The sequence below is a fragment of the Scyliorhinus canicula genome, chromosome 19, assembly GCF_902713615.1.
Source record: "Scyliorhinus canicula chromosome 19, sScyCan1.1, whole genome shotgun sequence".
Classification (NCBI taxonomy): domain Eukaryota; kingdom Metazoa; phylum Chordata; class Chondrichthyes; order Carcharhiniformes; family Scyliorhinidae; genus Scyliorhinus; species Scyliorhinus canicula.
In genome coordinates this window covers 104965058-104988753 of record NC_052164.1, presented here as the reverse complement: position 1 = coordinate 104988753, position 23696 = coordinate 104965058, and the positions used below count along the sequence as shown (strand labels likewise).

At 56.4% G+C, this 23696-nt stretch overlaps 1 protein-coding gene across 1 annotated transcript in view; it reads left to right on the top strand.

The window, feature by feature from the left end:
- The window catches only part of LOC119954464 (ubiquitin carboxyl-terminal hydrolase 2-like), a 152433-nt gene that overhangs the window by 112048 nt on the left and 16689 nt on the right, over window positions 1-23696 (top strand). The window contains 7 exon segments of the mRNA XM_038779690.1: window positions 10921-10971; window positions 12546-12669; window positions 13086-13197; window positions 13390-13500; window positions 14978-15042; window positions 15956-16059; window positions 17475-17555. Of these exon segments, the coding sequence (XP_038635618.1) occupies window positions 10921-10971; window positions 12546-12669; window positions 13086-13197; window positions 13390-13500; window positions 14978-15042; window positions 15956-16059; window positions 17475-17555 (648 nt within the window).

Genomic DNA, 23696 nt, shown 5'->3' with positions numbered 1-23696 from the left:
CTCGCCGGCCCTCTGGCAGCACCTCGCTGGCCCTCTGGCAGCACCTCGCTGGCCCTCTGGCGACGCGGGCCCTCTGGCAGCGCCTTGCCGGCCCTCTGGCAGCACCTCGCTGGCCCTCTGGCAGCACCTCGCTGGCCCTCTGGCAGCGCCTCGCTGGCCCTCTGGTGACGCGGGCCCTCTGGCAGCGCCTGGCTGGCCCTCTGGCAGCACCTCGCTGGCCCTCTGGCGACGCGGGCCCTCTGGCAGCGCCTGGCTGGCCCTCTGGCAGCACCTCGCTGGCCCTCTGGCAGCACCTCGCTGGCCCTCTGGCAGCACCTCGCTGGCCCTCTGGTGACGCGGGCCCTCTGGCAGCGCCTCGCTGGCCCTCTGGCGACGCGGGCCCTCTGGCAGCGCCTGGCTGGCCCTCTGGCAGCACCTCGCTGGCCCTCTGGCAGCACCTCGCTGGCCCTCTGGCAGCACCTCGCTGGCCCTCTGGCGACGCGGGCCCTCTGGCAGCGCCTCGCCGGCCCTCTGGCAGCGCCTCGCCGGCCCTCTGGCAGCACCTCACTGGCCCTCTGGCGACGCGGGCCCTCTGGCAGCGCCTGGCTGGCCCTCTGGCAGCACCTCGCTGGCCCTCTGGCGACGCGGGCCCTCTGGCAGCGCCTGGCTGGCCCTCTGGCAGCACCTCGCTGGCCCTCTGGCAGCACCTCGCTGGCCCTCTGGCGACGCGGGCCCTCTGGCAGCGCCTCGCTGGCCCTCTGGCAGCACCTCGCTGGCCCTCTGGCAGCACCTCGCTGGCCCTCTGGCGACGCGGGCCCTCTGGCAGCGCCTCACTGGCCCTCTGGCGACGCGGGCCCTCTGGCAGCAGGCTTGAGGATTAGCAGAGTTATAAATGGAAAGGACTATTCGATGTCAAGCCTGAGTTAATTTGCACAGAAAGAGTGAACTCTGCAGCATTGGTGCATCCAGTGATCAGCTGCTGCTGTCTCTCTGCTTCCAAATGAAGCAGTTTGTGTTGCAGTGAAGGGTTGGAGTCGGGTGTGATAGAAAATTAGCTGCAATTGTGAAAGGTGAATACAGTTTCAGAATTGCCCATGTGTGCTGCTGGGCAGCCGGTATTTGCCTCAATAGTGAAGTTTGCAAAATCTGAACCTCCTATAAAAGATTCCCCTGAGGACAGAGACACAGCTGACTGGAGCAGTTCTGGCATGAACTTTGCCACATTGGTAGAAATCTCGCCTGTGTTACACAGTCCTGTGATTAAATCAAATTCTTCAGCACAATAATCAAGGCAGGGAGACCAGTGCGGTACTGAGGGACCGCATTGGAGATACCATCTCCTGGATGAGATAATTAGCTAAAGCCCCTTGTACCACCACAGGTGGAAGATCCCAGGGCAGCATTCAAAAACGAGAAGGGGAGTTATTCCCAGTGTTCTAGTCAATATTTATCCGCAACCAACATCAGTAAATCCGCCTATTTGGCCATCATCACCTTGCTGTAAAAATGTTTTCCCATTCCGATATGACAACACATCAAAAGTACTTCATTGGCTGTACGGTAGCACAGTGGTTAGCACAGTTCGTTCACAGCTCCAGGTTTGATTCCATTGTCACCTTCTCCCCTCCCTCAGTGACAGGAGAAAAAGATTCATTTGTAGCTCACTCCTGCCAGCCGTTAATTTGATTTGTGGGGTCGATTCCCACTCGCAGCCGAGCACAAAGTGTAGACAGACACATAGCGGCCACACCGAGGGAGCGCTGCACTGGCAGAGGAGTGGCCATACCGAGGGAGCGCTGCACTGGCAGCACCGCGGGCATACTGAGGGAGCGCTGCACTGGCAGCGGCGCGGGCATACCGAGGGAGCGCTGCACTGGCAGAGCAGCCACACCGAGGGAGCGCTGCACTGGCAGCGGGGCGGCCATACTGAGGGAGCGCTGCACTGGCAGCGGCGCGGGCATACCGAGGGAGCGCTGCACTGGCAGAGCAGCCATACCGAGGGAGCGCTGCACTGGCAGAGCAGCCATACCGAGGGAGCGCTGCACTGGCAGCGGCGCGGGCATACCGAGGGAGCGCTGCACTGGCAGCGGCGCGGGCATACCGAGGGAGCGCTGCACTGGCAGCGGCGCGGCCATACCGAGGGAGCGCTGCACTGGCAGCGGCGCGGCCACACCGAGGGAGCGCTGCACTGGCAGCGGCGCGGGCATACCGAGGGAGTGCTGCACTGGCAGCGGCGCGGGCATACCGAGGGAGCGCTGCACTGGCAGCGGCGCGGGCATACTGAGGGAACGCTGCACTGGCAGCGGGGCGGCCATACCGAGGGAGCGCTGCACTGGCAGCGGCGCGGCCATACCGAGGGAGCGCTGCACTGGCAGAGCAGCCACACCGAGGGAGCGCTGCACTGGCAGCAACGCGGCCATACTGAGGGCGTGCTGCACTGGCAGAGGAGCAGCCATACTGAGGGCGTGCTGCACTGGCAGCGGCGCGGGCATACCGAGGGAGCGCTGCACTGGCAGAGCAGCCATACCGAGGGAGCGCTGCACTGGCAGCAACGCGGCCATACTGAGGGCGTGCTGCACTGGCAGAGGAGCAGCCATACTGAGGGAGCGCTGCACTGGCAGCGGCGCGGGCATACCGAGGGAACGCTGCACTGGCAGAGCAGCCATACCGAGGGAGCGCTGCACTGGCAGCGGCGCGGGCATACCGAGGGAGCGCTGCACTGGCAGCGGCGCGGCCACACCGAGGGAGCGCTGCACTGGCAGCGGCGCAGCCACACCGAGGGAGCGCTGCACTGGCAGCGGCGCGGGCATACCGAGGGAGCGCTGCACTGGCAGAGGTGCGGGCATACCGAGGGAGCGCTGCACTGGCAGAGGAGCCATACCGAGGGAGCGCTGCACTGGCAGAGCAGCCATACCGAGGGAGCGCTGCACTGGCAGCGGCGCGGCCACACCGAGGGAGCGCTGCACTGGCAGCGGCGCGGCCACACCGAGGGAGCGCTGCACTGGCAGCGGCGCGGCCACACCGAGGGAGTGCTGCACTGGCAGCGGCGCGGGCATACCGAGGGAGCGCTGCACTGGCAGCGGCGCGGGCATACTGAGGGAACGCTGCACTGGCAGCGGCGCGGGCATACAGAGGGAGCGCTGCACTGGCAGCGGGGCGGCCATACCGAGGGAGCGCTGCACTGGCAGAGGAGCAGCCATACTGAGGGCGTGCTGCACTGGCAGCGGCGCGGGCATACCGAGGGAGCGCTGCACTGGCAGAGCAGCCATACCGAGGGAGCGCTGCACTGGCAGCAACGCGGCCATACTGAGGGCGTGCTGCACTGGCAGAGGAGCAGCCATACTGAGGGAGCGCTGCACTGGCAGCGGCGCGGGCATACCGAGGGAGCGCTGCACTGGCAGCGGCGCGGGCATACCGAGGGAACGCTGCACTGGCAGAGCAGCCATACCGAGGGAGCGCTGCACTGGCAGCGGCGCGGGCATACCGAGGGAGCGCTTCACTGGCAGCGGCGCGGCCACACCGAGGGAGCGCTGCACTGGCAGGGGCGCGGCCACACCGAGGGAGCGCTGCACTGGCAGCGGCGCGGGCATACTGAGGGAGCGCTGCACTGGCAGAGGTGCGGGCATACCGAGGGAGCGCTGCACTGGCAGAGGAGCCATACCGAGGGAGCGCTGCACTGGCAGAGCAGCCATACCGAGGGAGCGCTGCACTGGCAGCGGCGCGGCCACACCGAGGGAGCGCTGCACTGGCAGCGGCGCGGGCATACTGAGGGAGCGCTGCACTGGCAGAGCAGCCATACCGAGGGAGCGCTGCACTGGCAGCGGCGCGGGCATACCGAGGGAACGCTGCACTGGCAGAGCAGCCATACCGAGGGAGCGCTGCACTGGCAGCGGCGCGGGCATACCGAGGGAGCGCTGCACTGGCAGCGGCGCGGCCACACCGAGGGAGCGCTGCACTGGCAGCGGCGCGGCCACACCGAGGGAGCGCTGCACTGGCAGAGGAGCAGCCACACCGAGGGCGCGCTGCACTGGCAGCGGCGCGGGCATACCGAGGGAGCGCTGCACTGGCAGAGCAGCCATACCGAGGGAGCGCTGCACTGGCAGCAACGCGGCCATACTGAGGGCGTGCTGCACTGGCAGCGGCGCGGGCATACCGAGGGAGCGCTGCACTGGCAGAGCAGCCATACCGAGGGAGCGCTGCACTGGCAGCGGCGCGGGCATACCGAGGGAGCGCTGCACTGGCAGCGGCGCGGCCACACCGAGGGAGCGCTGCACTGGCAGGGGCGCGGCCACACCGAGGGAGCGCTGCACTGGCAGCGGCGCGGGCATACTGAGGGAGCGCTGCACTGGCAGAGGTGCGGGCATACCGAGGGAGCGCTGCACTGGCAGAGGAGCCATACCGAGGGAGCGCTGCACTGGCAGAGCAGCCATACCGAGGGAGCGCTGCACTGGCAGCGGCGCGGCCACACCGAGGGAGCGCTGCACTGGCAGCGGCGCGGGCATACTGAGGGAGCGCTGCACTGGCAGAGCAGCCATACCGAGGGAGCGCTGCACTGGCAGCGGCGCGGGCATACTGAGGGAGCGCTGCACTGGCAGAGGAGCAGCTTTTCAGATGATGCAATATACTGAGGCTCTATTTACCCCCTCGAGTGGAAATCTAAGATCCAGTGTCAGACTGAATTAATTTAAGAGTTCTTGATCAGCAGTCTTCTCCCAACGCCACAAGAAACTGATAACATTTGTCTCATTCTTATCAGTTGGATACAAAAAAATTACAATAATTTGACTTTAGATGTAATCTGTGTGATGCGGTTTTGTTCAGTGATGTGATCGCTTATAAATGCAAATCTCTGATAGTGACATTACTGGATAGTGATATCCAGTGTAGATTTATCCACGATCAAATGTTTCATGGATGAGATACTAGAACCTGTGCGACTTGTACCCTGGGTAGATCGGTATGTTTGGATGATGAAAGGGGGGGGGGGGGGGGAAGTGCAGCACTGTCGGTGGGGGGGGTGGGGAATGTGCAGCACTGTCGGTGGGGGGGGGGTGGGGAATGTGCAGCACTGTCGGTGGGGGGGGAATGTGCAGCACTGCCGGTGGGGGGGGGGGGGGGAAATGTGCAGCACTGTCGGTGGAGGGGGGTGGGGAATGTGCAGCACTGTCGGTGGGGGGGGGGTGGGGGGGGAATGTGCAGCACTGTCGGTGGGGGGGGGAATGTGCAGCACTGTCGGTGGGGGGTGGGGAATGTACAGCACTGTCGGTGGGGGGGGGTGGGGAATGTGCAGCACTGTCGGTGGGGGGGGGGTGGGGGGGGAATGTGCAGCACTGTCGGTGGGTGGGGGGGGAATGTGCAGCACTGTCGGTGGGGGGGGAGGGGAATGTGCAGCTCTGTCGGTGGGGGTGGTGGTGGGGAATATGCAGCCTGTCGGTGGGGGGGGGGGAGGGAATGTGCAGCCCTGTCGGGGGGGGGGGGGGGGTGGGCGGTGGGGGGGGGGGAATGTGCAGCACTGTCGGTGGGGGGGGGGGGAATGTGCAGCACTGTCGGTGGGGGGGGGGGGGGGGAATGTGCAGCACTGTCGGTGGGGGGGGGGTGGGGAATGTGCAGCACTGTCGGTGGGGGGTGGGGGGGGGGAATGTGCAGTCCTGTCGGTGGGGGGGGGGGGGGAAATGTGCAGCACTGTCGGTGGGGGGGGTGGGGAATGTGCAGCACTGTCGGTGGGAGGGGGTGGGGAATGTGCAGCACTGTCGGTGGGGGGGGGAATGTGCAGCACTGTCGGTGGGGGGGGTGGGGGGGGGAATGTGCAGCACTGTCGGAGGGGTGGGGGGGTGGGAAATGTACAGCACTGTCGGTGGGGGGGGGGGAATGTGCAGCACTGTCGGTGGCGGGGGGATGTGCAGCTCTGTCGGTGGGGGGGGGGAATGTGCAGCACTGTCGGTGGGGGGGGTGGGGAATGTGCAGCACAGTCGGTGGGGGTGGGGGGGGATGTGCAGCACTGTCGGTGGGGGGGGGGGGGGGAATGTGCAGCACTGTCGGTGGGGGGGGGGGGGGGGGGGGGAATGTGCAGCACTGTCGGTGGGGGGGGGTGGGGAATGTACAGCACTGTCGGTGGGGGGGTGGGTGGGGGGGGAATGTGCAGCACTGTCGGTGGGGGGGGGGGGGGGGAATGTGCAGCACTGTCGGTGGGGGGGGGGTGGGGAATGTGCAGCACTGTCGGTGGGGGGGGGTGGGGAATGTGCAGCACTGTCGGTGGGGGGGGGGAATGTGCAGCACTGTCGGTGGGGGGGGGGGGAAATGTGCAGCACTGTCGGTGGGGGGGTGGGGAATGTGCAGCACTGTCGGTGGGGGTGGGGGGGTGGGGAATGTGCAGCACTGTCGGTGGGGGGGGGGTGGGGAATGTGCAGAACTGTCGGTGGGGGGGGGTGCAGCACTGTCGGTGGGGGGGGTGGGGAATGTGCAGCACTGTCGGTGGGGGGGGTGGGGAATGTGCAGCACTGTCGGTGGGGGGGGGGAATGTGCAGCACTGTCGGTGGGGGGGGGGGGGGGAATGTGCAGCACTGTCGGTGGGGGGGGGGGGAATGTGCAGCACTGTCGGTGGGGGGGGGGATGTGCAGCACTGTCGGTGGGGGTGGGGGGGAATGTGCAGCACTGTCGGTGGGGGGGGGGATGTGCAGCACTGTCGGTGGGGGGGGGTGGGGAATGTGCAGCACTGTGGGTGGGGGGGTGGGGAATGTGCAGCACTTTGGGTGGGGGGGTGGGGAATATACAGCACTGTGGGTGGGGGGGTGGGGAATGTGCAGCACTGTGGGTGGGGGGGTGGGGAATGTGCAGCACTGTGGGTGGGGGGGTGGGGAATGTGCAGCACTGTGGGTGGGGGGGTGGGGAATGTGCAGCACTGTCGGTGGGGGGGTGGGGAATGTGCAGCACTGTCGGTGGGGGGGTGGGAAATGTGCAGCACAGTCGGTGGGGGTGGGGGGGGATGTGCAGCACTGTCGGTGGGGGGGGGTGGGGAATGTGCAGCACTGTCGGTGGGGGGGTGGGGGTGGGGGGGAATGTGCAGCACTGTCGGTGGGGGGGTGGGTGGGGGGGGAATGTGCAGCCCTGTGGGTGGGGGGGGGTGGGGAATGTGCAGCACTGTCGGTGGGGGGGTGGGGGGGTGGGGAATGTACAGCACTGTCGGTGGGGGGGTGGGGAATGTGCAGCACTGTCGGTGGGGGGGGGAATGTGCAGCACTGTCGGTGGGGGGTGGGGGGGAATGTGCAGCACTGTCGGTGGGGGGGGGGGGGAATGTGCAGCCTGTCGGTGGGGGTGGGGGGGGATGTGCAGCACTGTCGGTGGGGGTGGGGGGGGAATGTGCAGCTCTGTCGGTGGGGGTGGGGGGGGAATGTGCAGCACTGTCGGTGGGGGGGGGTGGGGGGGGAATGTGCAGCACTGTCGGTGGGGGGGGGTGGGGGGGAATGTGCAGCACTGTTGGTGGGGGGGGGTGGGGAATGTGCAGCACTGTCGGTGGGGGGGGGGTGGGGAATGTGCAGCACTGTCGGTGGGGGGGGGGGGGGGGATGTGCAGCACTGTCGGTGGGGGGGGGGGAATGTGCAGCACTGTCGGTGGGGGGGGGGGGGAATGTGCAGCACTGTCGGTGGGGGGGGGGGGGGGGAATGTGCAGCACTGTCGGTGGGGGGGTGGAGAATGTGCAGCACTGTCGGTGGGGGGGGGAATGTGCAGCACTGTCGGTGGGGGGGGGGAATGTGCAGCACTGTCGGTGGGGGGGGGGGGGGGGGGAATGTGCAGCACTGTCGGTGGGGGGGGGAATGTGCAGCACTGTCGGTGGGGGGGGGAATGTGCAGCACTGTCGGTGGGGGGGTGGGGAATGTGCAGCACTGTCGGTGGGGGGGGTGGGGAATGTGCAGCACTGTCGGTGGGGGGGGTGGGGAATGTGCAGCACTGTCGGTGGGGGGGGTGGGGGGGGAATGTGCAGCACTGTCGGTGGGGGGGTGGGGAATGTGCAGCACTGTCGGTGGGGGGGGGGGGGGGGGAATGTGCAGCACTGTCGGTGGGGGGGGGGGTGGGGGGGAATGTGCAGCACTGTCGGGGGGGGGGGGGGGGGGGGGAAATGTGCAGCACTGTCGGTGGGGGGGGTGGGGGGGGAATGTGCAGCACTGTCGGTGGGGGGGGGTGGGGGGGGATTGTGCAGCACTGTTGGTGGGGGGGGAAATGTGCAGCACTGTCGGTGGGGGGGGTGGGGGGGGTGGGGAATGTGCAGCACTGTCGGTGGGGGGGGTGCAGCACTGTTGGTGGGGGGGGTGGGGGGGGGTTGTGCAGCACTGTCGGTGGGGGGGGGGAATGTGCAGCACTGTCGGTGGGGGGGGGGGGGGAATGTGCAGCACTGTCGGTGGGGGGGGTGGGGGGGGAATGTGCAGCACTGTCGGTGGGGGGGGGGAATGTGCAGCACTGTCGGTGAGGGGGGTGGGGGGGAATGTGCAGCACTGTCGGTGGGGGGGGTGGGGAATGTGCAGCACTGTCGGTGGGGGGGGTGGGGGGGAATGTGCAGCCTGTCGGTGGGGGGGGTGGGGGGGAATGTGCAGCCTGTCGGTGGGGGTGGGGGGGGAATGTGCAGCACTGTCGGTGGGGGGGGTGGGGGGGACTGTGCAGCACTGTCGGTGGGGGGGGTGGGGAATGTGCAGCACTGTCGGTGGGGGGGGGGGGGGTTGTGCAGCACTGGCGGTGGGGGGGGGGGGGGGAATGTGCAGCACTGTCGGGGGGGGGTGGGGAATGTGCAGCACTGTCGGTGGGGGGGGGGGGGGGGGAATGTGCAGCACTGTCGGTGGGGGTGGGGGGGGAATGTGCAGCACTGTCGGTGGGGGGCGGGGAATGTGCAGCACTGTCGGTGGGGGGGGTGGGGGGGGAATGTGCAGCACTGTCGGTGGGGGGGGTGGGGGGGGAATGTGCAGCACTGTCGGTGGGGGGGGTGGGGAATGTGCAGCACTGTCGGTGGGGGGTGGGGAATGTGCAACACTGTCGGTGGGGGGGGGGGGGGGGGAATGTGCAGCACTGTCGGTGGGGGGGTGGGGAATGTGCAGCACTGTCGGTGGGGGGGGTGGGGAATGTGCAGCACTGTCGGTGGGGGGGGTGGGGAATGTGCAGCACTGTCGGTGGGGGGGGTGGGGGGGGAATGTGCAGCACTGTCGGTGGGGGGGTGGGGAATGTGCAGCACTGTCGGTGGGGGGGGGTGGGGGGGAATGTGCAGCACTGTCGGTGGGGGGGGGGGGGGGGGGAATGTGCAGCACTGTCGGTGGGGGGGGGGGGGGGGGGAAATGTGCAGCACTGTCGGTGGGGGGGGTGGGGGGGGAATGTGCAGCACTGTCGGTGGGGGGGGGTGGGGGGGGATTGTGCAGCACTGTTGGTGGGGGGGGAAATGTGCAGCACTGTCGGTGGGGGGGGTGGGGGGGGTGGGGAATGTGCAGCACTGTCGGTGGGGGGGGTGCAGCACTGTTGGTGGGGGGGGTGGGGGGGGGTTGTGCAGCCCTGTCGGTGGGGGGGGGGGAATGTGCAGCACTGTCGGTGGGGGTGGGGGGGGAATGTGCAGCACTGTCGGTGGGGGGGGGGGGGGGGGAATGTGCAGCACTGTCGGTGGGGGGGGGGAATGTGCAGCACTGTCGGTGAGGGGGGTGGGGGGGAATGTGCAGCACTGTCGGTGGGGGGGGTGGGGAATGTGCAGCACTGTCGGTGGGGGGGGGTGGGGGGGAATGTGCAGCCTGTCGGTGGGGGGGGTGGGGGGGAATGTGCAGCCTGTCGGTGGGGGTGGGGGGGGAATGTGCAGCACTGTCGGTGGGGGGGGTGGGGGGGACTGTGCAGCACTGTCGGTGGGGGGGGTGGGGAATGTGCAGCACTGTCGGTGGGGGGGGGGGGTTGTGCAGCACTGCCGGGGGGGGGGGGGGGGGGAATGTGCAGCACTGTCGGTGGGGGGTGGGGAATGTGCAGCACTGTCGGTGGGGGGGGTGGGGGGGGAATGTGCAGCACTGTCGGTGGGGGTGGGGGGGGAATGTGCAGCACTGTCGGTGGGGGGCGGGGAATGTGCAGCACTGTCGGGGGGGGGGGTGGGGGGGGAATGTGCAGCACTGTCGGTGGGGGGGGTGGGGGGGGAATGTGCAGCACTGTCGGTGGGGGGGGTGGGGAATGTGCAGCACTGTCGGTGGGGGGTGGGGAATGTGCAACACTGTCGGTGGGGGGGGGGTGGGGGGGAATGTGCAGCACTGTCGGTGGGGGGTGGGGAATGTGCAGCACTGTCGGTGGGGGGGGTGGGGGGGAATGTGCAGCACTGTCGGTGGGGGGGAATGTGCAGCACCCTCGGTGGGGGGGGGGGGGGAATGTGCAGCACTGTCGGTGGGGGGGGATGTGCAGCACTGTCGGTGGGGGGTGGGGAATGTGCAGCACTGTCGGTGGGGGGGGGGGGGGGGGAATGTGCAGCACTGTCGGTGGGGGGGGGGGGGGGAATGTGCAGCACTGTCGGTGGGGGGGGGGGTGGGGGGGAATGTGCAGCACTGTCGGTGGGGGGGGGGGAATGTGCAGCACTGTCGGTGGGGGGGGTGGGGGGGAATGTGCAGCACTGTCGGTGGGGGGGGGGGGAATGTGCAGCACTGTCGGTGGGGGGTGGGGAATGTGCAGCACTGTCGGTGGGGGGGGGGGGGGTGGGGGGGAATGTGCAGCACTGTCGGGTTAGTGAGCCTCCATGTCGGTACATGTTTAATTGGACTTTGTTATGTGACAAATTGAGAACATTGAGTGCTGGGATTAGTAGCATTGGTAATGTTTACTCCGCTGTGTTTAAAGTTCTTTGTTCCATATTTCTATCTAATTCCAGGCCTAAACCCACTCCAACTGGGAAACTGTTATATCTGAAACTTTAAAACTCCAATTTAATCTTTGTTCTTTTTTTTTCAGAATTCTAAAAGCAGCCAGGGTCTTGTGGGACTTCGGAATCTGGGCAACACAGTGAGTTTCATTTTCCAGTCAACACGATTACAGTACTTCCATTGTGGATAATCTCCAGAAATTGGCATTTATTTAAGAATGTGTTTTGCAGTTGATTAGTTTTGTTTAAAGGGGCTTCATGTTGGATGAGGTTGGATGGTGTTAGGGTTATGGTGGGGTACGGCAGTGTCATCTTGGGTCAGGCAAAGTAATGACTAACTTCCCTTACTTACCCAAATAGGCAGTATGTGTTGTAGGACTATTCCACTGTGGAGCCATCACATCCCAGCTGAGTCTTGTTCTGAACCAAAATTCCCAGCTGTTTCCCAGCCAGGGTTACTGAAGCAGGAGTTCTGGATGAGTTCTCCCCTCGCATTGCCCTGGACATGAGAATGTTTCGGAGGTGCACTGTTCAGCTGGCACAATGGGGAACATATTTATCAGTTGACTTCTGGTTAAATGTGGGGAAGCAGAGGTCATTGTGTCAGAAGCTGATGGTTTTGAGTATTCACAGAGCAGTGTTATCAATTTGACAAGAGGATACAGACAGTGTGTAACTCAAACCCAAAACAGTGTGTGTTGGTTAAACACCTAGTGTTGTGGGAATGGTGGCAATGGGACTTGCAAACATGCACCTGTACTCGAGACATCTGTCTTTACATCTGTTTTATAAACAAACTGAGGTATGAACTCTGTTAGCCCGAGCTGTTTTTAACAACGCTCCTAAAAAAACAAGCAACTCCTCCGAGGCAGGTTAGCTGCAGGTTGTGGAAGTATTGAGGATGGCAACAGAAAGTAGGATATAAGGCAGCTGGCATTGTCTATGGGAACAAATCCGTAGGAACTGTTACTCCTTCAGGCTCACGTAACCCAGGCAAGGAACCTGTTCGATATCAGTCCGGAATTCCGAGCCGGAGTTCGTCCACTGCTCGGACCTTCTGACCTGAGTTAAGAATTCTACGTAAATTACAGGCTGACATCATAGAATTGGAGGTAAAAGATGGGCGATGAGAAAGCAACTCGAGGAGTGATAGCAGAATAGTCTGCGAGAGGGATGAATGTGTTCCCATATCCTGGAATTTGCTGGAGCCCAGTTTTGTTTTCCTGTTCTGCCTCCTTCAGTGGGGTTGCAGCACTCTTTAAAATAAATAAATAGAAAAATCTTTATTGTCACAAGTAGGCTGACATTAACACTGCAATGAAGTTACTGTGAAAAGCCCCTAGTCGCCACATTCCGGCGCCTGTTTGGGGAGGCTGGTACGGGAATTGAACCCGCGCTGCTGGCCTTGTTCTGCATCACAAACCAGCTGTCTAGCCCACTGAGCTAAACCAGCCCTATTACTGCAAACCTTAAGTTGCTGTCTGAAGGAACTAGGCTGGTGTTTGTTTTCACGATTGCCAGTCTGTCCCTGGAGTGGAAGCTGCCTGCCCATGGCATTGCCCATGGCATTGCCCAGAGAGCATTGTTTATTCTGGGTGGAAGCACTGGTTTTGTTCATCCCCTCCTAACAGTCTGTGTGAATTCACCTGCTCCCCTCCCCTCCCTTTTGTTTGTGCAGTCATTAATGTTCCTTTTTTGTGTTCTTTTGATGCAGTGTTTCATGAACTCAATCCTGCAATGTTTGAGCAACACTCGAGAGCTACGAGATTATTGTATTCAGAACACATATCGGCGAGAACTCAACAACCGGAGCCGTACAAACACTGCGCTCATGGAAGGTAAGCACTCCCAATGTATTGGCCAAGGGCAATGGAGAGGCCAATAAATCTCTATCCTCTAAGCCAGTACCTTCCCCCATCCCACCCCCAATTTCTGCCAAGTGGAGCAAAATATCTTACAAAATATCTCTTAGTTTTGAGCGCAGCTGCTGAAGTCTCCAAAACGTAACCAAATGGTCGGCATAACATCGTGGGCCGAAGGGCCTGTACTGTTCCATGTTCTAAATAATATTATCTCCAAATGTCAGCAATTGATCTCCGTCACCATGGGCATCGTTATAGAAGCAATGTAATTGATCATTTGCTGAATGACCTCCTCTGGTGCTAAATTATACCATGATGATGATGCTTAAAATAATTTGAGTATTCGTCAACCAATTCCACTAAAACTCATCAGTTTTTATTTTCTCCTGTAGAATTTGCAAAGCTTCTGCAGTCTCTGTGGACATCCTCCAGCAATGATCCGATCAGTCCTTCCGAGTTCAAAACACAAATCCAGAAATATGCCCCGCGATTTGTGGGATACAAGTAAGTGACACCTGACATATAAACAGTAGTCAGGCGGAAGCCTGATGCCATGTTCCATCACCAAGACAGATACCTGGGAATGACTCATTTCCCTGTGTTGAAGCTCCTCTGAATCCCTCACGGTGATAATAGTTGTGATATAAACACAGGTTTATTTGTTCTTCCTAACCTTGACTCATTTTGCTCACTCAGTCAACAAGATGCCCAGGAGTTCCTCCGGTTCTTGCTTGATGGGCTTCACAATGAAGTGAACAGAGTCTCGGTGCGTTCCAAGGCTACAGTGGAGGACCTAGACCACCTTCGGTAAGTGGCAATAATTACCTGTACCTGTCTCTTGGAACTGTCTATGTGCAGATTACGTCTAGTAGTTTGTTTTGAGCCAGTTCAATTTTTAATTTTGGGGAGGTGCATGTGACCCCTGAAGGATCGAGTTTCTTAGCATGTGCAACACAGAAACAGGTCACTTGGCCACACAAACCTGTTCCCATTCCTCTTCTTCTACGTATCGTTCCATTCCATTCTCCCTCATAGATAGTCTAACTTCCCCTGAAATGCATGTATGCTTTCTGCTACCATTCCTCACGCTAGCGAGCTCTGATCAATTGAAATGAAATGAAAATCGCTTATTGTCACGAGTAGGCTTCAATGAAGTTACTGTTAAAAGTCCCCTAGTCGCCACATTCCGGCGCCTGTTCGGGGAGGCCGGTACGGGAATCGAACCGTGCTGCTGGCCTGCTTGGTCTGCTTTAAAAGCCAGCGATTTAGCCCAGTGAGTCTGTCTTAGAACATAGAACATACAGTGCAGAAGGAGGCAATTTGGCCCATCGAGTCTGCACCGACCCAGTTAAGCCCTCACTTTCACCCTATCCCCGTAACCCAATAACTCCTAACCTTTTGGTCACTAAGGATAATTTATCATGGCCAATCCACCTAACCTGCACGTCTTTGGACTGTGGGAGGAAACCGGAGCACCCGGAGGAAACCCACGCAGACACTGGGAGAACGTGCAGACTCCGCACAGACAGTGACCCAAGCCGGAATCGAACCTGGGACCCTGGTGCTGTGAAGCCACAGTGCTAACCACTGTGCTACCCTGCTGCCCATATTCTTGCAAATATAACTTAAAGTAACTTCTTTGTTTTTAGTTACTTTCCCAATTTATAATAATCTTTATTATTGTCACAAGTAGGCTTACATTAACACTGCAATGAAGTTACTGTGAAAATCCCTCATTCGCCACATTCCGGCGCCTGTTCGGGTACACAGAGGGAGAATCCAGAATGTCCAATTCACCGAACAGCAAGTCTTTCAGGATTTGTGGGAGGAAACCGGAGGAAACCCACACAGACACGGGAAGAAAGTGCAAACTCCGCACAGACAGTGGCCCAAGCCGGGAATTGAACCTGGGACCTTGGAGCTGTGAAACAACAGTGCTAACCACTTTAGCCGACCACCTGTCCAGTTATTGTCCAGCCGCATTTTAGAGTTAGCTTTTGGAGTGATTAAACTGCTGATTGAGATGAGTTCAGTGCCGCTGTGCTCCTCGCTCCCCCAATATTGTAGCTAAGGTCTATCAGTGTGTTGTGTTGTGGAACAGTGGTGATGCCCAAATCTAACTCTCACCCAGACACTGCTCAGTTGTGCAGATCATTGTTATTGTGACTAAAGTGTGTTTTTTAAATTCAGTGTTTTTCTAATTACTTAGGAAAATGTAATCAAGGTGATGTGTCTTGGTGTCTGATTTGGGCAATGCAGTTTACATTTTCCTCTTCACCTCTAGTGATGATGAAAAGGGGAGAAGAATGTGGAAGAAATACCTGGAGAGAGAGGACAGTCGGATTGTAGGTGAGTGCAGCACATTCAGGTTTTCACATGAGCATAACCAGGTATGTCTGGTATTAAGAACATACAGAGACAATATAAAATAAGGGTAAATTCCCAAAGGACGCAGGAGCAGACGGACCTGGATGTGCAGTTAATAAAGAAGATAGCATTCTGGTTTTGTTATAGCCTCTTTATTAATAGAGGCCGCTAATATTCAGAAGTTGTCTGACCAAAGGAACATCCTTTACCTGTAGCTCTTTGCATAGGAAACAGCCCTGGTGCCTTCATTAGACAGAGTACCAGAGCAAGGAGGTTATTCTGAACTTCTACAGGCACTAGTGAGACCTCAGCTGGAATATTGTGAACAGTTCTGGGTGTCACACTATAGGAAGGATGTGAACACATTGGAGAGAGTTCAGGAGAGGTTTGTAAGAATGGTTCCAGCGATGAGAAACTTCAGTTACGAGGACAGATTGGAGAGGTTGGGACTGATCCCCTCGGAGAGAAGATGGCTGAGAGGAGATTTGATAGAGATGTTCAAAATCATGAGGGGGCTGGACAGAGTAGATGAGGAGAAACTTTTTGCTCGTAAAAGGATCAAGAACGAGAGGGCACAGAATGAAGTGATTTGGAAAAGAAGCAGATGAGATGTGAGAGAACTGTGAGAGTAGTTTGGGTCTGGAATGGTGGTGGAGGCAGGTTCAATAGAGGTATTAGATGACTTTCTGAATAGAAACAGCATGTTTGAGTATGGGGCATGGGCAGGAGAATGGCACTGAGTCATGAGGCATGATGGGCCGAATGGCCTCATTCTGTGCCCTAACAATTCTGTCTGTGAGATCAGAATTGTGAATTTAAGGAATATTCCGAAGGAAAATACCTGATTTTTTTTTTGTTTACATCAGTAACAACTTGGCTAATTTCTATTTTTCAGATCATTTTGTGGGCCAGTTGAAAAGTTCCCTCACCTGCAGTGAGTGTGGCTACTGCTCCACAGTGTTTGACCCCTTCTGGGACCTGTCACTACCCATCTCAAAGGTGAGAAAACCGATTGACAGCTGGGATTTTCTGGTCCCTGTGACAAACTATTCAAATCTCCGTTGACTTCAGCAGGACCCAGTGGTCCCTCTCGCGGAATGGGCTGGAAAATCCAAACCCTTGACAGCTGCTGAGTTTCTGAGTGCAGCTTTTATCAGATGCAGTTACAACAGACTCACGTCTGGGTAGGTGCCAAATGTGAAATGTTGTCCACCAGAGGATGCAAGGCCATAGCACCTGATAAGCAGCAGAGACATTTACTGTTCACGAGGTTGCTGATATTCAGATGCTATCTGACCACAGGAATGTCTTTTACCTGTAGCTATTCTCTCAGGAAACCACCTTGGTGCCTTCATTAGACACAGTCACACTTTTGGAAAGAGAAGTGAAACACTGGGATTAGCAGTTAGAACAACCTCAGCATCTGCTTTTCTATTCATTCTCAATGTGGAATTTAGTGTCTATTTGATATAATTGGCTTGCTCAGTCTCTTCCGAATCCCACGTGTTGGATTTGAGTCACATACAGGCCAGACTGGGTAAAGCCAGCAGGTTCCGTTGCTAAAGTGAGCCAGCTGGGTTTTCACTGATATAGCTCAGACCCATGCCCATTTTTTTACTGAGACCAGAGTTCTCAAGCTGGCCTGGTGGCGTGTGAACTTGCCTTGCTCTGCATTATTAGTTATCATCTCTAGCTTACTATTGCAATAATATAAACACTGTTCCAGTGTACCCTTTACTGTGTTACGTTTATTGGGTCCTCCAGGATAAATTGTTTGCTGTCTAACTCTGGGAGAGGGGAAGAATATCTGCAGAGGGCAGTATCTGGAAATCGTGCGTGGTGTGGAAAATCAATCTTGGGTTTCTGTCACAGTTGACAGGCACTGGAAGTAATGAGCAATTGTTGCATCCTAATTAGGGTGACAGATTAACAATAGGAGGTGTGGCACCATCTGGAGAGAGAGAAGCAGAGTGAATGTTTCATGTTGAGGACCTTGCTGAGCTGGAACGTTAACTCTGTTCCCACCACATGAGCTGCCAGTCCTCCTGGCTATTTGTTTTTATTTCCAATTTCCAGCATCCACAGTATTTTGCTTTTGTTGATAGATTATGGAGCTTGGTGGAAAGTCTTTGGCCGAGTATGGCAGAACTCCCAAATCTTTAGCAAAAAAGAGAGCAATGCTATTGTGAATAATTAGGTTCCTTTAACACAGTATTGCCAGCTGCTGTTTGTAACCAAGAGTCTTTTGGACAAGTTCAATTGAAATTAGGAAATGAGCTCCAGGTGCAAAGGTCACTTGGACCTTACCCCTCCATTTCCAGCTTGATCAGAAAATCACTTTCTAGTGTTTTAACTCTGCCAATGTCTTATTATTCAGTTTTCAGAAAATGTTCTGATTTCTGTTCCTTTTGCAGAAAGGTTATGGTGAAGTTTCACTGATGGACTGCATAAGACTGTTCACCAAAGAGGATGTTCTGGATGGAGATGAAAAGCCGGTGAGTTGACCTTTTCTCTTGCGATGGTCACTCTGTTTTGTCATTGGCTGCCCCTGTTTGGAGGTGCCTGAGGTTGATTTGTTAGTAACCGAAGCAGTGGCAGTTAGAAAAATTAATTCTCTGTACAGAGTCGACATTGGTAAGGCTGACATTTATTACCTATTCCAAGTTTGTCTGAGAAGGGTGGTGGGCACTTTCTGTGACATGAAGGTGTGCCCATGGTGTTGGTGGATGGGGTGAGGGGTCACGGCAAAGGGTGAAGTCCATATTTTTGGGGGGCAGAGGCACAAGGAAACAGGATTCCTGAGAAGAGGAATCAACAGTTCAAGTCCTATTTCAACTCTGACTAAAAAGACTAAAATGTAGAAATGAGAGGTGAACATGGAATACGAAAATGGTTTCTTTCCACAGCCATGAATTAATCCCAGGGAGGCAGAGTCTTTGGATATATTTTAGGCAGAGGTAAATAGATCCTGGAAACAGAAGGGGGTGAAAGGCGATTGGGGGCAGGCAGGAATGAGGAAGCAAGGTTGCAATCAGATCAGCCATGATCATACTGAGTGGCAGAGCAGTTTGAGGGGCCGAGTGGCCTACTTTTGCTCCTAATTTGAATGGACTTGATTTCCAATGAGGATGATTTAATACCCAGTATCTGCTCGTGCAGCCAGTTTGGAACTCCTCCAGAACTTGAGGATGGTGAAACTTTCAATCACTGAATGGAAGATTAAAAATTTTTTTTTTTCGAGTACTCCATGGACGAGACAATGAAGCTGCATTAGTGTTTTTGGCACCTTCTTTGGTTACAAGTTGAACTTGGACAGGAGTGAATGTATCCCAGTCAACTCCCCCGAGGGAGAAGAGCCCTACTGGAGATGTTACCTTTTCACATTTCCAAGGCTAGCTTTCATTACCCGGGTGGCTACCCCTACCCCTACATCTACCCCTACCCCTACATCTACCCCTACCCCTACCCTACCCCTACATCTACCCCTACCCCTACATCTACCCCTACCCCTACCCCTACCCCTACCCCTACATCTACCCCTACCCCTACATCTACCCCTACCCCTACCCCTACCCCTACCCCTACATCTACCCCTACCCCTACATCTACCCCTACCCCTACATCTACCCCTACCCCTACATCTACCCCTACCCCTACATCTACCCCTACCCCTACATCTACCCCTACCCCTACATCTACATCTACCCCTACCCCTACCCCTACATCTACCCCTACCCCTACATCTACCCCTACATCTACCCCTACCCCTACATCTACCCCAACATCTACCCCTACCCCTACATCTACCCCTACCCCTACATCTACCCCTACCCCTACATCTACCCCTACCCCTACATCTACCCCTACCCCTACCCCTACATCTACCCCTACCCCTACATCTACCCCTACCCCTACATCTACCCCTACCCCTACATCTACCCCTACCCCTACATCTACCCCTACCCCTACATCTACCCCTACCCTTACATCTACCCCTACCCCTACCCCTACATCTACATCTACCCCTACCCCTACCCCTACATCTACCCCTACCCCTACATCTACCCCTACCCCTACATCTACCCCTACCCCTACATCTACCCCTACCCCTACATCTACCCCTACCCCTACATCTACCCCTACCCCTACATCTACCCCTACCCCTACATCTACATCTACCCCTACCCCTACATCTACCCCTACCCCTACATCTACCCCTACCCCTACATCTACCCCTACCCCTAACCCTACCCCTACATCTACCCCTACCCCTACATCTACCCCTACCCCTACATCTACCCCTACATCTACCCCTACCCCTACATCTACCCCTACATCTACCCCTACCCCTACATCTACCCCTACCCCTACCCCTACATCTACCCCTACCCCTACATCTACCCCTACCCCTACATCTACCCCTACATCTACCCCTACCCCTACCCCTACATCTACCCCTACCCCTACATCTACCCCTACCCTACATCTACCCCTACCCCTACATCTACCCCTACCCCTACATCTACCCCTACCCCTACATCTACCCCTACCCCTACATCTACCCCTACATCTACCCCTACATCTACATCTACCCCTACATCTACCCCTACCCCTACATCTACCCCTAGCCCTACCCCTACCCCTACATCTACCCCTACATCTACCCCTACATCTACCCCTACATCTACCCCTACCCCTACATCTACCCCTACATCTACCCCTACCCCTACATCTACCCCTACCCCTACCCCTACCCCTACATCTACCCCTACCCCTACATCTACCCCTACCCCTACATCTACCCCTACATCTACCCCTACCCCTACATCTACCCCTACCCCTACATCTACCCCTACCCCTACATCTACCCCTACATCTACCCCTACCCCTACATCTACCCCTACCCCTACATCTACCCCTACCCCTACATCTACCCCTACCCCTACATCTACCCCTACCCCTACATCTACCCCTACCCCTACATCTACCCCTACCCCTACATCTACCCCTACCCCTACATCTACCCCTACATCTACCCCTACATCTACCCCTACATCTACCCCTACATCTACCCCTACATCTACCCCTACATCTACCCCTACATCTACCCCTACATCTACCCCTACATCTACCCCTACATCTACCCCTACCCCTACCCCTACCCCTACCCCTACCCCTACCCCTACATCTACCCCTACCCCTACATCTACCCCTACCCCCTACATCTACCCCTACCCCTACATCTACCCCTACCCCTACCCCTACATCTACCCCTACATCTACCCCTACATCTACCCCTACATCTACCCCTACATCTACCCTACATCTACCCCTACATCTACCCCTACATCTACCCCTACATCTACCCCTACATCTACCCCTACCTACCTACATCTACCCTACCCCTCCATCTACCCCTACCCCTACATCTACCCCTACCCCTACATCTACCCCTACCCCTACATCTAACCCCTACCCCTACATCTACCCCTACCCTACACCTACCCCTACCCCTACATCTACCCCTACCCCTACCCCTACATCTACCCCTACCCCTACCCCTACATCTACCCCTACCCCTACATCTACCCCTACCCCTACCCCTACATCTACCCCTACATCTACCCCTACCCCTACATCTACCCCTACCCCTACATCTACCCCTACCCCTACATCTACCCCTACCCCTACATCTACCCCTACCCCTACATCTACCCCTACCCCTACATCTACCCCTACATCTACCCCTACATCTACCCCTACCCCTACATCTACCCCTACCCCTACATCTACCCCTACCCCTACATCTACCCCTACCCCTACATCTACCCCTACATCTACCCCTACATCTACCCCTACATCTACCCCTACCCCTACCCCTACATCTACCCCTACCCCTACATCTACCCCTACCCCTACATCTACCCCTACCCCTACATCTACCCCTACCCCTACATCTACCCCTACATCTACCCCTACATCTCCCCTACCCCTACATCTACCCCTACCCCTACATCTACCCCTACCCCTACATCTACCCCTACCCCTACATCTACCCCTACATCTACCCCTACCCCTACATCTACCCCGACGCAATTTATTGTCTTATTATTGGGCAGCCAATGTCCAGAAGATATTGTTGCGGTTTAGCGAACTGGGTTCCATTTGGGGACAAACAGAAGCGAGCTCCTGAACTTTCTAACCCACAGGCCACAATCAGTAAAGATAAGCAAGAACACCTCCTCCACGATCATCCTCAACACCAAAGCTGTGTCCTCAGCCCCCTACTATACTCCTTATACACCAATGACTGTGTGGCTAAATTCCCCTCCAACTCCATTTTCAAATTAGCTGATGGCACCACTGTAGTGGGTCGGATTTCAAACAATGACGAGACAGAGTATAGGAATGAGATAGAGAATCTGGTGAACTGGTGCGATGACAATAATCTCTCCCTCAATGTCAACAAAAGGGTCGAGAGCTTCAGGTTTTTAGGTGTACAGATCACCAACAGCCTGTCCTGGTCCCCCCATGCCGACACTATAGTTAAGAAAGCCCACCAACGACTCTACTTTCTCAGAAGACTGAGGAAATTTGGCATGTCAGCTACGACCCTCACCAACTTCTACAGATGCACCATAGGAAGCATTCTTTCTGGTTGTATCACAGCTTGGTATGAAGCCTGTTCGGCCCAAGACCGCAGGAAACTACAAACAGTCGCGAATGTAGCCCAGTCCATCACGCAAACCAGCCTCCCATCCATTGACTCTATCTATAATTCCCGCTGCCTCAGAAAGGCAGCCAGCATAATTAGGGACCCCACGCACCCCCGACATACTCTCTGCCACCTCCTTCCGTCACGAAAAAGATACCAAAGTTTGAGGTCACGTACCAACCGATTCAAGAACAGCTTCTTCCCTACTGCCATCAGACTTTTGAATGGATCTACCTCGTATTAAGTTGATCTTTTCTCTACACCTTGCTATAACTGTAACATTATACTCTGCAGTCTCTCCTTCCTTCCCTATGTACGGTATGCATTGTTTGTACAGCATGCAAGAAACAATACTTTTCACTGTATACTAATGCATGTGACAATAATAAATCAAATCAAATCAAATCATTGCCTTTCTCTCCGGTGAAATTTTCCCTGAATTCAGTGGTTGTCTGCGCCCTAAGAATTTGGAAGCAGTTCAGGCAACATTTGAATTTCTGTTCCCTCTCTTCGCTAGCCCCCATCTGCAACAACCACCTTTTCCTGCCAGGCAGTTTGGACTCTACGTTTAAGTCATGGGAGGGGCAGGGAGAGTTTTGGAGACCTGTTTGTGCAGGGGTGGTTTGCCAGTTTGAAGGGGTCGGAGAAGGTTAAGTTCACCATTAGAGGGGGGGGGGGGGGGGGGTTGAGGGGTTTTACCCATTCATTTCATTTTTCAAGGAGCTTGTCAACTGTTGGGGGTTTAGTTTAGTTTTTGTGTTAAAGTTAATGTGTTTTTGCATTTTTGTCTCTTCTATTGTGCATTTCTGTGTGATTATTTCAGGTGATTTATTCAATAAACATCACTGAAGAGTGACCAACAATCTTTTTTCTTGATGATTTCTGTTCAGGCACTTGGGAATGTCAGTGACCAACAGAAACTAGGACTAGTTTTCAAACTCCCTTTGGACAGTCCAGCTGTTTTAACAAAATGTCACCCAGCAGCATCATGTACTTTTGGATCAAAATCCTAAAATCTCCCTCCCTAACAGCACTGTGGGTGCACCAGTGTTAGTGACTCAACATCACCTTCTCAAGGGCAGTTTGGGATGCCAATAAATGCTGGCCTAGACATTGATGTTTGTATCTCGAGAACAAACTGTCTGTGGTATGAGTCATCAGTACTGGCCTCCTTGAGAAATGTTCTATTCCTACATGTTGTTCAATGTGTACTTTGTATCCATGGATCTTGCTTGCTCCCTTCCTCTGACGAGGAGATTGACTTTCGCTGGACTCTCAACACCTGCTCATGCACTGGACTGATTTGAAGTATGTTCGCATTTTACCCTGGGACGTCACAGCCAAGTCTAATACTCTTCTTATCCAGTGCCCTTATGTGCATAAGTCATAGAGCAACAACTAGTTGTAACTTTCACTAGTTTGCCTCTGCTTTGTCCACTGTTTTCCAAAAGTCCTCCTCGCTAGCAAATTAGCGAACTCATAATGTAATGAACGCTAAATCATAGTCCAGGCTTGTATTTCATTGTGTATAGAAGAGAAAGGATGATCTAATTGAGATATTTAAAATGGTAATACAGTTTGAGGGAAACATTTCCTCGGGTGTGAGAATCAAGGATGACTAAAACTTGAACCAGAACGTGCAGGGGTGTGTTAGGAAGTACTGCTTCTCACAGTCGTGGAAACCTGCATAGATCTCTGCCCAAAATGTTGCGGTGCTAGGGGCCATTGAGGTCTTCAAGACTTCAATCACTAGATGTTTGTTGGGTGCATCAAGGAAATGGAATTATAGTAGTAAATGGAGTTGAAGCACAGGTCGGCCATCAAATTAGATAGAACGCACTCAATGGGCTGAATGGCCTTGTTCTTTACCGACTGTCCATAAATCAACACAGACTAGGTTTTGAATTCGAGCTCCTGCCTT